Here is a 12,233-nt window from a genome sequence, read left to right on the forward strand (position 1 = left end):
GTTTTGGTCGCTTTACTAGCCGCAGCATCGCATTGCAGGCTCATGTTCATCTTGTGGTCAATGATGACCCCAAGTCTCTTTCTTCCGTAGTGCTAGCCAGCGTAGCACTGCCAAGCCTATAAGGATGCTGCAGGGTTTTTTTGCATGTTCAGCCTGGCGGGTGAAAATCATTACCAGAAACAACGGGTTTAGAATGGAAACGATTCGAGATCCTTCCATGTCCATCCATGTCATGGCCAGAAGGGATCATTGGGATCATCTAGTCCCTAGTGCACAAGGCTGAAAACCTCTCCCAGGGAGCTGGGGTTGTTAGTGCTGATCCTGCTGCCATCATGGGCAGAGGCATTGCGACGGATGCGTCTCCAGCACAGTACAGCTGTCCCAGCCCTTCCCTGTGCTGCAACGACACTTCCAGCACAAATCCAGGCCCGCCGGTGCTTTCCAGCTCAGAAAGTGCCACAAGTTCGGCTCCTCCATCCACCTCTAAGGTGCCTAAATATAAAATGACCTCCTCCCACCAGGGCTGAACTGTCATGAGTCTCACCGAGCCAGTGGGCATCGTGGGGATTCAGCACCTTTGGCTCAGGTAAATACATAATGTTTCGAGCAAGCTGGAAGCAACGTCTGATCGAGAAGGCGGGTTCCTCGGACCGGGAACGCTGCATTTGAACCAACCCAGGTTGGACAAACTCCCCCCAAACTGGAGGCAGGTGATCCGGAGCCCGCACCGCTTGCAGCGGGTTGGTAAAATAGACTTATTGGCAGTTTTGCCACTGAACCTGACCGGAAGGACCTTTTCTTGGGTGCAGCGGCAGGACACAGGAACCTCTCATTTCTCCAGAAGGTTTTGGGAGGCTTTTGGTCTGATTCAGCTAGATACCAAATTTCAGGGGGGAAAATGGGATTCCCCTAAGCAGAACCCGGCATTTGGCTGCTTGGCCAGGGGAGGCCCAGGCCACAATCGGTAAATTTGACAACCAAAGGAACGGAGAACGGTGGAGCCGGCGTTTGGAAGAGGCCGTCCCCAGATTAATTCAGCCCCAATTCATTCGGCAGCCTTGGTCTCAGAACAGCGCTGCCTCAGTTTACCCCACCTCTGATGCAAAGACAAAACGCCTCTGCCTCCAGCCCACCCGCAGCCTGGGCAACGCGACCGAGCAAGTCTAGCTGCGATGGGACTTCATTGCGGATGACGGAGCTGCACCGGGGGTCGATGGTTGCTCGGCCTGTCTGAAGGAGGCTCCCTCTGCTTGAGAGGTAGATATCTGGGTGCTTTAGAAACCCCCCCCGGGCGCCTAAACACCATGAAAAAGGTGTCTCAAAAGAGTGGAGCTTCTCTCGCTTGCAGACAGGATGGTTGTAGGGAACAGCACGCGTGTGTGTGCATGTATGTGTGTGTACATGTGTGTGCACAGACACCGTCTGCAGAGTTTCGGAGTTTGCAAGAGCTCTTCTGCTTGGTGCGATTCCCGATAGCTGGCTCGGGGAGAGGGGGGCTGTTTCTGAATGAGAGGAGACCTCTCAGCTCCGTGACGTTGCCAGCTCTTTCTGATTTCATTTTAATGAAATCATGTCCCAAGGAAGGCTCCACGTCTGGAGTTACGACTCAAACCCCGTGATCACTCATTTTTATATATACACGAAGGAGGGGGGAAGCGTTTCCATAGAGAGAAAAAAAGATATCGCAGCCCGCTTAATAACAATAAAAGAAAAGGAAGGATACACAAGTTCAGGCTAATGTTCCCGATGTCTTTCTCCTTACTCTGAGACAGCTACGTGCCACCGTGAGCTCTCTCTCACTCCTCCTGATTGCCGACGACTCACAGGTGAGTGCACTGCTTGCAAATCGCTTTCTTAAGCAGGAGCTGGCTTCATTTGCACAAAGTTTAAATATTTCAGTGCTTCTCAGGGGTGCCTGGGTCCTTGCCGGGAAGCACGTTTCTAGACAAGCGAACGCATTTCCATGCAAAACGAGGACAGGCAAGAAACCGAAAAGCAATTTCAGGAGCTGCATTAAAGGGCAAAAAATGATCCTCGGGGTCTTTTCAGCGACGGAGGCAACGTGCAGAATCTGGCTCTGGCGATGGGAGCAGGAGATGGGTTTGTAAAGGGCAGACACAAAACGCTGCCCCACGTTTCAGGAGGGAAGCACAGGCAAAGTTAGCCCATCAGCTCGACTCAGCTGTGGTTTTGGGGCGGTGGAAACAGAATGAGCTGTTTGCGGCGGGCGCTTAGCTGCTTAGTTTGAAAAGCGGGTGCAACAGGCTAAGAGGCAACTCGACAGCTTGACTCCGGTGGAAATTTGTGCTTTTGCTGTCCTCGCTGCTGTGACGTGCGCTGGGCAGCCCAGCGGGGTAAATCAGACAGAAATCAGCTCTGCTTCTCCTCTTTGCCCAGGAGGCAAGGGCAAAATAAGGCAGCATGAATAGCTTTGTCCCCGGCTCGGCGCGTGCAGTTTCTCCTTCCTCTGAGGAAGGTCTTCCGGGGGACGTGAACCGTAGCGACTTCCACTGTCCGGAGCGTCTCCGAAGAAAGCCAGCGACCTGTTCGTGGGAGCGACGGCCACTTGGAGCAGCCCAGCACCTGTAGGGCACTTCTTGCAAATGCCAGGCAGCTCGATGCAAGCCTCGGCGGCCTCAGTGCCACCGCTTTTCATCTCCTTTCACCTGAGCTTCACCTCGATTTTCTGCGTAGTTAGGAGGAGGGTTATTTGCTCAGTCCAAGGGGGCACCGGGATGCTGAGCCGACAGGATAGTTTCCAGGTGGTTTCTTTTTTCAGTAGTCCAGGGAAGTGAATGCATTAGCCAGGCAATGAGAAAGAGCTTGGCTGCATTTTTTTCCCCCCTTTGAATGCATTAGGCTGTTAACCCTGTCCTGGGGGTTCGCAAAACAAGCAGCGATTTGGGACGCATTTCAGTGGCACGTTTCATGCTTTCTAGACCCCTCGCCGGACCCCGTTGCAACATCCTCCAAGTCCCCAAAGAGTTTTCCTAGACGGGATAAGCCAGTTGTGTCCCGGATGATAGCGTGGAGGGTGTCGGGTTGTGCTCGGGGAGGCTCTGGAGACGAGCAGAGTTGCATGGGCGAGTGGGTTATTGATCCAGCCGGCCGCGTCCACGGTCTCGGAGGGGCTCAGCGCCATGTGAGAATGGGGAATCGGACCAGCATGCCCAGCGGCTCAGCACCATCCAGTGCAAACCGCCCCGGGCTCAGACAGAGCCTGGAGAGCCAGATTGCCAAGTGGTGTAAATCCAGGGGCGAGACATGCTGATCTACACCAGCTGAGGGATGGGTGCTGTGTTTTGAAAGGGGAAGATACCCACAAGGCGAGCGTTTCGGCAGCACCGGGAAGGTGCGTGGTTTAACTCCATCCCAACTCTCGCGGTCTGTGCTAGCTCGGGGATTTTTCCCGGGGGGAAACGGCGGCAATGCTTCCTAGTGTTGCCTGCAAAGCCCCCTGCGTCCCTGGCTCCAGAGCTGCCATTCGGGGCTCAAATGCAGAGTTAAAAGGCATCATCCTGGATGGGGCTGACTGTCCTCTGAGCGTCTCACAGCAGCATTTGAACCCTGATTTTGAAAGGGGCTGAGCCTTGCCTTGGGCTGCCAAGGGCCCTTCCCCTCCCACTGGCTTCAGTTGTAGAGGAGGGGGCAGAATCGGGCCCCTGGTTTTGATTTAAAGGGCCAGTCGCACCGGAGCCTTGTCTACACTACAGCCCTACCGCTACCCTGCCCCGTCCTGACCTGCACCCTCCCTGGTCCTGAGCTCCACACACGTGCCCCCGCCTTGACATGCCACCAGCCCCTCCTTGAAGCCCCCCGGCTCCTCCGGTCCAAGCTGGGCAGTGGGCCCCGGGCCAGCCTCCTCCGAACACTCGGATGTGCCAGCCAGTCACCCCTGCATCTCCTTGTGCCCCAGGCTTGGAAAGGGGCAGCTGGTCCTGGCGGAGGGACATGGGCTCTTGTCTCCTGAGCCAGCAGAAAGTGAATCCGTGCAAACCCCACTATCCCCCAGGATGTGTGAGCCCAGACGTGGCTCCACACGCACACGTGAGATCCTGCTGGCTTGCATGGGACTGCGTGTGCGAGCAAGGGCACATGCTAGCCGGCGGGACATAGAGCCGTGGCCTCTTCTCCGATCCCCGAGGCTCTGTGACAGCAGGGGAAAGGCAGGGAGTTGGCTTTGCAGCCGCTTTCCCTGCTGCCTGGTTTCCAGGAAACCGGGCGGGCAGGAGGGAAGCAACGATAGCGGCACCTCGCACGACGGTTGCACGCAGCGTGTGGGTGCGCACGGATCCTGCACCACAGCGGGGGCGCGGGCTGATATTTGGGGTTCTCCCCCCAGTGCTCAGCTGGGGTGGTTTAGACGGGGTTGATCCTGCCTTGAGCAGGGGATCGGATTAGGTGGGATTCATGCGGGCCCTGCTGCGCTATGACCGTAGGAGTCCTGCCCCGAGTTCAACACCACCCCGGGCTAAGGAGCCATCCTGAGCTGAGCATAGCTGGGCCTGGCCCTTCTAGCTGCTGCCTCCGCATTTCCAATCCAACTATAATATATAGGTATATAGTTGTAGTATATAGTTACTATACAATGGGGGAGCCCATTCAGAGCCTCCATGCACCCACCTTGCCTGTCCCGAGCTGATGGGACGGCAAGGGGAAGAGGTGACAGGGTCTCTCAGGACAAGCCGGACATGACGCCCCCATCAAGGCAGCCCGCTGCTGTCTCTGGATCCCTGATGCGATGGCCCCATCCCTGTTCATCTCTGGGTGATGATGGCTACGGTAGTTGCCTGTACCAGAGCCGGCTTTTATTTTCAAAATCAAAATAAAATCAAGGATGTTCAGATCTGCCAAAAGCCACAGTTACCCCCAGTAACAGCCGTCACCTTAACTCTGCCCCTGGGAAGACAGCACAGGCTCAAACTCATGGCTCCGGAAAGGAAGAAAATGCTATTTTATACCCCTGGGTCAAGAGGAAAAAGGCTGGTGGGAGAAGCTAAGCTTGCTTTTAAATAGCCCCCGCTGCAGACTCACTCTCCAGCTGCTTCTGTGTCAGGAGCTAGAAGGGCGCGTGCGGGTGAATTGTGCATTTTTGCTTAACCAGTCGCCGTCACTTTTGTCCTCTCTCATGGACTCTGACATGTTTGGGACCAGAGTGACAGCCCTCTGGGCCCAGCAGCCAGCTTTACCCCTGCAATGTGGACCTCGAAAGCCCCCAGGTCAGAGCAGTGACCTGTTGCACTCGTATAACGCCAGTCCGAGATGCGAGCCGGTCATGGAGGAGGCCCGTGGTTTTCCTTACACGAACCCATAGCGCTGTCAGAGGCACCCACTGGAGCCCCGCTCCTCTGGAGTATTATAACGAGGTGCAGAGTGATTCTGGGCGTGGGGTCACAAATCGAAGCCAGGACTTGGTCCCTCTCTCCGATGACGGCCCCCATTTGAAAGAGGTGCAGCTGCTCTTCCGGGCTCCGTCAGCCCGCGGACAGCAGGAACATCCTGCAACACTCCTGATAGGCGAGGGACCGAAGTGACACATCAGCCCGTTTGAAGTGATCAGAAACTAATTTAAACCTGGCACAACTCAGTTTCAAAATGGTCGAAACCGGTTTAGGATAAACCTGGCTGAACGCCATATCAGACTTCGCTGATTTAGGTCAAACCGATTTGTGAAACTTCTGTCCCAGATGTTACAGGTATCTGTTGCAGCCTTGCAGGGGCAGAGTTAAGGTGATGGCTGCAAGGGGAGAGGAGCTGGGGCTCGTTTTGGAAGTGCAGCTACAGGTCCTGGGGCTCGATGGCACAAAGTCCAAGGCTCACATCAGGCCCTGGTATGTGCCTGATGCTTTGGTTGTCGCTTGTATGGGGAGGGGACACAAACTTGAGATAGAAGCAAGCAGCTGGCTTGAACAGGGGGATTCTCCCTCCTTCTGCTGACCCCCTAATGCCCACGGGGAGCAGAGATCGGTGATGCACCCCAAAGACGCACAAGCAGGTATGTAAGATGGGGGGAGAAGAGGGACTCCAGCCAGGTGCTTTCTCCGCTCTGCCAGGGGGGATCCGAGGAGAGCGGCTTCCAGGTAAGTGTCCACACTCCGTCCCTGTAGGTTTCCTCGGGGCCACAAGGGTCCTGGCTTGCCCCTGTGCGAGGTCCACCCCACCCCACACAGCCCTAGGGAGCTAATTAGTAATTAGGTCCTTTCTCCTCCCCCCCTCCCTGCACACACGCACGGACGCACGCACACACACACAAGTGTTAGCTGGCTTATGAGCTCCTCCATCACCCCTCAGTGGCTGGCAGAGGGACCCCAACCTCCACCCCGCTGAAGAGCCTCATCCAGACCTCACTTCTTGGGGTGACTCTATGCATCTCCCTGAGTCATGACCGGTTTTCCTGGGGGTCCTGCCGGGGGAGGCCTGGCTGCGAGGGACCCCGGCGCACTGGACAGGAAGGTTTGCAGAGAAGATGGGGAGCCTCAATCCCAGGGCTTGCGGCTGCAACAGGCCTCTGTCCAGCCTCCCCACCCTGCCGTCCCCTGCAGCTCTGCTCAAGCTGCACGCAGCCTTGCACTCACTGCCGGGCACAGCTCGGTGCCTCCAGCTCCGGGGTTCAACAGCAGCTCCACCCAGCCCAGCGCACTGCACCCAACCAGCAAGGGGCAGATGCACGCGGGCGGCAGAGCATGTTGGAGGGCAATGGAAATGTTCGGGGGCTGGGGGACAGGACTGGTGAGAAGAGGCTGGGGGAACTGGGCTGATTTAGTCTGCAGAGAAGAAGACCGAGGGGGGATTTAATTGCAGCCTTCAGCTCCCTGCAGGGGGGTTGCAAAGAGGATGGAGCTGGACTGTTCTCCATGGGGGCAGATGACAGGACAAGGAGCAATGGGCTCCAGGTGCAGCAAGGGAGGTTTAAGTTGGATATTAGGAAAAACTTTTTCACAAGGAGGGTAGTAAAATACTGGAGCAGGTTACCCACAGAAGTGGTGGGATCTCCATCCTCGGAGGTTTTTAAGAGCCGGCTGGACAAAGCCTTGGCCGGGATGATGTAGCTGGGGCTGGTCCTGCTGTGAGCAGGGGGTTGGACTAGATGTGGGTTGCTTCTAAGCAACTTTCCAACCCTCGTTTTATACGATTGTACGTGTAGAGTGACCCGTCCTCCCTCCCAGCCCCCAACAACCGTAGGGTTAGCAATGCCTTGAGCCTGGTCCCAAAGCACTGGCCCCTGCCGCGTGAGACCCCCAGCTTGGGCTGCTCTGGGGACAGACGGACGACTCCAGACTAACAAACTCCCGGAGATTTTTATAGTTGAGGAGCATTCGTATCGTGAGCTTGGTGCTGGCATATACCTGCCCCTCTAGCAAGCCTCTGTGTGAGCTCTGTCGAGGACCAAGGGTAAAGGCTCCGTTTACTCTATACGGGTTTCCGCCTCCCATCGGGCTGGAAGGACCTCAGGGGTTATTGCTCAGTTTGCAGTGCACTGTAAAGCCCACTAGGAAGAGCCAGAAGACCACAAAAAGGAGCATGTGGGATGGCCTCGGCACTTACATTCAGCCTGGAGCCTTCTGTTTTGTATCACTGTCGAGGATGCAGACGTTCGTCTGAAGAAAAAAGCTGGGGAAAAGACAGCCATGGCTGCTCTGAGACTGAGTGCACTGCCATGGGGTGACCGGGCTGCAGAGTAGCCGGAGCAGATTAAAAGCAAGGAGTTTCTCAAGAGATTGCAAAGGGTTTTGCCGAGGAAAGCAGTATCATTGTGCCCATTTTACAGGTGGAGGAACTAAGGCAGGGCGAGGCAAAGGGCTTGTTTCAGACCTGACCCCCCCCCTCCCCTCCCTCCACTGTAATCAGTGGGAGATGGGCACCAGAAAGGAGCCCAAACTCCTCCAGGAGGCCTGAGACTAAAACCCAGGCCTCTGCAGAGCCCCAGCGCTGTATCCTGTCCACTGCTCAACTGCTCGCAGGTCATGAATGAAAGCTCGGGGTTCGGTGATGCCCGGGGCTGTCCACCTGGCTGCATCGGAAAGAGCATCCTAGAGCAGAAAACGCAAATGCATCTCAAAGGACATCGCACTGCGGGCCCAGAGTCTATTCCCCCCGAGTGGATTTAGGCACCTAGGTGTGATCCTCCTCCTCCCTGCTCAAGTCCCTGAAAGTCTGTTAACAGGGGGGAGGGAAGAGGGTGCTCTTCTTCTTCCCCGTTACATTTTGTGACATTGCCTAAAGGCTGCTGAGGCAATATCGTGGTCCAGAAATAGGTGCATTTGCACAATTGCAGGGGCTCAGACAGGTTGGAACAGAATCACACTCAGACACAGACACTCACTCACACTCACAGGCACGAATTATGAAACTATGAAACTTTAATTGCCTAATAGGTGGAATAGAAATCAGACCCCTGTTCACACTTAAAAATGTCCCACGTTCCCATCCTACAGACTTCTGGGTAAAGTCAGTAGATCTCAAGGGGCTTTGCTGGGGCAGAGGTTTGGGGGGTGGGATTTTAAAAATCGATCCGTATTTTTGTGCCCATTTTACAAGTGGAGAAACTAAGGCAGGGAGCAGCAAAGGGAAACTGGTTAGGATGGAAAGAGACATCGCCTTTCATCACCTTTGTGTTGCCATTTTTGTGGTGGGATCAAGGCCAAGCAAACAGATTTCCATGCCCCTCGTCAAATTAGAAGTTGTGGCTGAGATGAAGGTGGCATTGATTTGTGCTGCTCTTTAGCAGTAAATGTCTGTTGACCTCATGGCATTAGAGAGCGGGCAGCCTGGAGCTACCTGGACTCTCCATCCGCCCCGGGAAGGTGCTTTGGGGGCTTCAGAGGCCTGATCCCACACGCTGCAGGAGTCTCAGGCAGGATTCGGTCCCTCCAGTCCTGGGCAAACGTTGTCCGTTGTCTTGTGGGTTCAGCGGGTGGGACAACGGGCAACATGGGTCACATCCGGCTTCATTTGGCAACCTCTCTTGCTACCCTTGAGTTGGTGTTGGCTTGTGCCTCTTGCTCCCTACCATGTCCTACAGCAGGGTCCCAAATACCGTCACGGGAGCTGGCTGGTGGCGAGTGCATCCCACCCCAGAGGCAGCTGCATGTCAGTGATGATAAGCTGCCCCTACATTGCCCACAGACCTACGGGCCTCTTTTTTTTCCCCTTCTCCCCCCCCCTTACCCCATGCTGCTTTGCTTGTATGCATAACGCCACGTGCTGAAGTGCCTGCCCCCCTCACCCCACTCTGTCCCTCTCCTGCCATCCAGGGTGGAAACATGTCTCAGGACAAGCTCCTGCTGCTGCTCCTGATCCTCTGCGCGGCCAGGACAGGCCTGTCTCTCAAGCTGTACAAAGCCGAGTCCGTCTTCAGCTGCATCAACGCCGCCCTCTCGGAGGCCAAGAAGAGCCCCACGGATGAGAACTCGCTGCTGGACAAGAGGAGCTTCGACTACCTGCCGGGAGAGGAGCCGTCCTCGGAGGAGGAAGAGGAGGAGGAGGAGGACAAGGAGAAAAGGACTTTCCCAGAGGATGCCAGGTATAAATACCTCTCCCAGGCACAGGTCAAAGGCAAGACGTACCAGAACCGGGCCCGGAGCGACCGGCGCACCAAGTTCACCCTCTCCCTCGATGTCCCCACCAACATCATGAACATCCTCTTCAACATCGCCAAGGCCAAGAACTTGAGGGCGAAGGCCGCTGCCAATGCCCACCTGATGGCTCAGATTGGGCGGAGGAAGTGAGCGAGGGCCGGACGGGAGCGAACTCGGGGGTGGGACGGGGCTGGCTGGGCTGGGGAGAGTGGTCGCGAGCCCCCGGCCTCGGCCCTCTCCACGCCGCCCACACGGGACTGCCCGCTGGGTACTGTCTGAGCGCTGTATATTTTTGACCCGTAAAGCTACACGACATCCATCTCTCTTTCTCCTTCCCTCTCTCTCTCTTCCCTCTCACTTCTCTTGTCCTCCAAGCCCCCCGTGCTCCCTGCTGACGCCCATGCCCAAAGGAGGCAAGACGGAGGTTTCCCCACAGGGGAGCAGGATGTTTGCTTCACATCATGCAGGCCCCAATTAAAGTTGCCGTCTCTCGAGTTTCTAATTCTTTTTTTTTTTTTAATTTTACTTTTTCTTTTCTTTTTTTTTTTTTTTCACTTCCCGGGTGTTCGGCCTGAGCTGGGCAGGGACAGGTCCCGGGGTTGGGGCTTTCTGCAAGCCGAGAGACTGCGCTGAGGATAAAAGGGAACGAGTAGGGCAGCTCCCGGCCCCGTGGCGCTCACAAGCCCTTCAAACACAGGCACCAACCCCGAATCCGACGCGGCTGAAGAAGGGGAGCTGGACAACACGCTAAGGGGGTAGCTCCCTTGTAGGCAACCCATAAAGCTCCCTCGTAGACTGGCTAAAGGATAGAAACAGTGCCTTGCACCGCATGAACGTGGTGTACGTGCGAGCGCGAGGGTGGCATTTCATTCACCCTGCATTGGAGGCGTGACCACAGGGGAGGGCAGGGGCATTGGCCTTGTTTTGCCCTCACCTCTCTGCTGTTCAAACTCCAGCTGCTTCTGTCCTGTGCCCCTGGATTGTAATTTGTCCATGCTCCTTCCTCCCAGCTCAAAAGCAAATAGTAGGACACTGCATCCAGCCAACACCCAACTCAAACCTGAGACTCTCAGGACCTCACCCTCTAGAGCCAACAGCTCAGTTAGGGCCAAACCCCCTCCTTTCAGATCAGTGGGAGCTTTGGGTGTGAAATAGATACAGGCCCCATCCCCGGGCTGGTGGCAGACCAGGGACTTCATTACAGCAGAAAAGGGCAAAGTAAATTAGGGGCTGTCTGAGACCAACCAGACAAGCCCCCTGGAAGGCAATGGACAATTGCATTGCCTGGCCAGTCAGTCCCGTGACGGACAAACCTCTCTCCGCTAACGGGGAAGGGATGGGAGCAGGAGCCGATTGACCTCGGGGTACAAAAGCCATCGCTGTGTTGTTCTCGCCTGATCTGGCCTGCACTGCCCCAAGCCCCTTCCAGCTGCTCAGCACGTCGCAGAGCATGGTACAAATGGCTTGGTCGCATCAAAGGTTTGCACAGACAGCGCTCAGCATGTGCACACGTACTCGGGAGGCAAGATGGTTTCAGGAGTAGCCTTCCAGCATCCGTGGGGGGGCTGGACCGGATGATGCGTCCAGCCCCGGGTTTGGTTGGTGAACATTCAATGGAAAACACACCGCAGTCCACAGCACTGAGATTGCTCAATGAAAGCCAATGGGGAACAGGTAGGAGATAACCCCGACACGGCCTGTCCCTTAGAGGCATTTCCCTTCCATGGGGGCGCACTGATCTCCCTAGCCAAGCCCCGAGCAGGTGAACGATTGCTTTGGGGGTCGCTCAATTTGGAAAGCACAGCGGGAACTCAACGCCATCGACCTTTCTGCAGAAGTCCTCTTTAAAACCATTCGTTGTCCCGTGAATTCACAGAGTCTCAGATCCAAAATCCCAGAAAAGTAGGGCAGGAAGGGACCTCCGTCAAGTCCAACCCCCACCCCGTCCTGACCAGTTCAGCAGCTGGGACCTGCTTGCAAAGCAGTTAAGTGGTAAATGCATGAAACAACACAAACGATTACCCAGGTATACCATCCTGAGTCCTGGTACTACTGTCTTGCAAAGTTAACAGCAATAGGGATGTGCAAAGGGCATAACTGGCAGAGAAAGGGACTGCTTTGTTCTCGCTCGCCTAATACGCTCTGAAAAGTCTTGATAATTGGTGCTGGTAATAATGCATGAGAAAGAAAGAGCACCTGCTTCACCCTCAGATCCCAAGCCAAGGCACAGGCAATGAGGAAGAGGCGAGGGGGAAAAAACAACTTCTTTTTATTTGTCCCCCAAGCAAATTTGGCATCGCTGGGACCCAATGGACATGGACATGGAGCCCCAGGATGTCATTTTAATAGTTATGTTCACACTCAGACTGCACCAGATGACGGGAAACAGCAGTGCAGACCCTCAGGTACCAACCGTGAGCATGTCTATGGGCCCCAGCTGAGGATCGAGCCTAGCCCATCCAAGCCTGCCTGGATTCAGGTAGGTCACGTGGCTGTGGGCCCAGACGGCCGAGATGACGGAGCTGTTGCACTCCAGCAACACTGAGCTCACGTCTCAATAATGTACATCCATGACCTTACAAGAGCCTTGCCACAGCTCCCAGGCCGTGCGCTCTTCAGAAATACACGTCCGAGCCCTGTCCCACACCAGAAAGG

At 55.7% G+C, this 12,233-nt stretch overlaps 2 protein-coding genes and 1 long non-coding RNA gene across 3 annotated transcripts in view; 2 read left to right on the plus strand and 1 right to left on the minus strand.

The window, feature by feature from the left end:
- Positions 1 to 12,233, minus strand: part of LOC109292273 — an 83,163-nt gene that overhangs the window by 41,130 nt on the left and 29,800 nt on the right. The window lies entirely within an intron of this gene.
- Positions 1 to 12,233, plus strand: part of COPG2 (coatomer protein complex subunit gamma 2) — a 770,521-nt gene that overhangs the window by 33,837 nt on the left and 724,451 nt on the right. The gene's annotated exons all lie outside the window — the stretch shown is intronic.
- On the plus strand, positions 9,259 to 10,120 carry UCN3 (urocortin 3). Its single transcript, XM_019509661.1, has one exon. It carries the CDS (start codon positions 9,264 to 9,266, stop codon positions 9,726 to 9,728), a length of 465 nt encoding a protein of 154 aa, XP_019365206.1. The 5' UTR covers positions 9,259 to 9,263; the 3' UTR covers positions 9,729 to 10,120.

Source organism: Gavialis gangeticus, unplaced genomic scaffold (genome assembly GCF_001723915.1).
Source record: "Gavialis gangeticus isolate Ggan-Ray unplaced genomic scaffold, GavGan_comp1, whole genome shotgun sequence".
NCBI lineage: Eukaryota > Metazoa > Chordata > Crocodylia > Gavialidae > Gavialis > Gavialis gangeticus.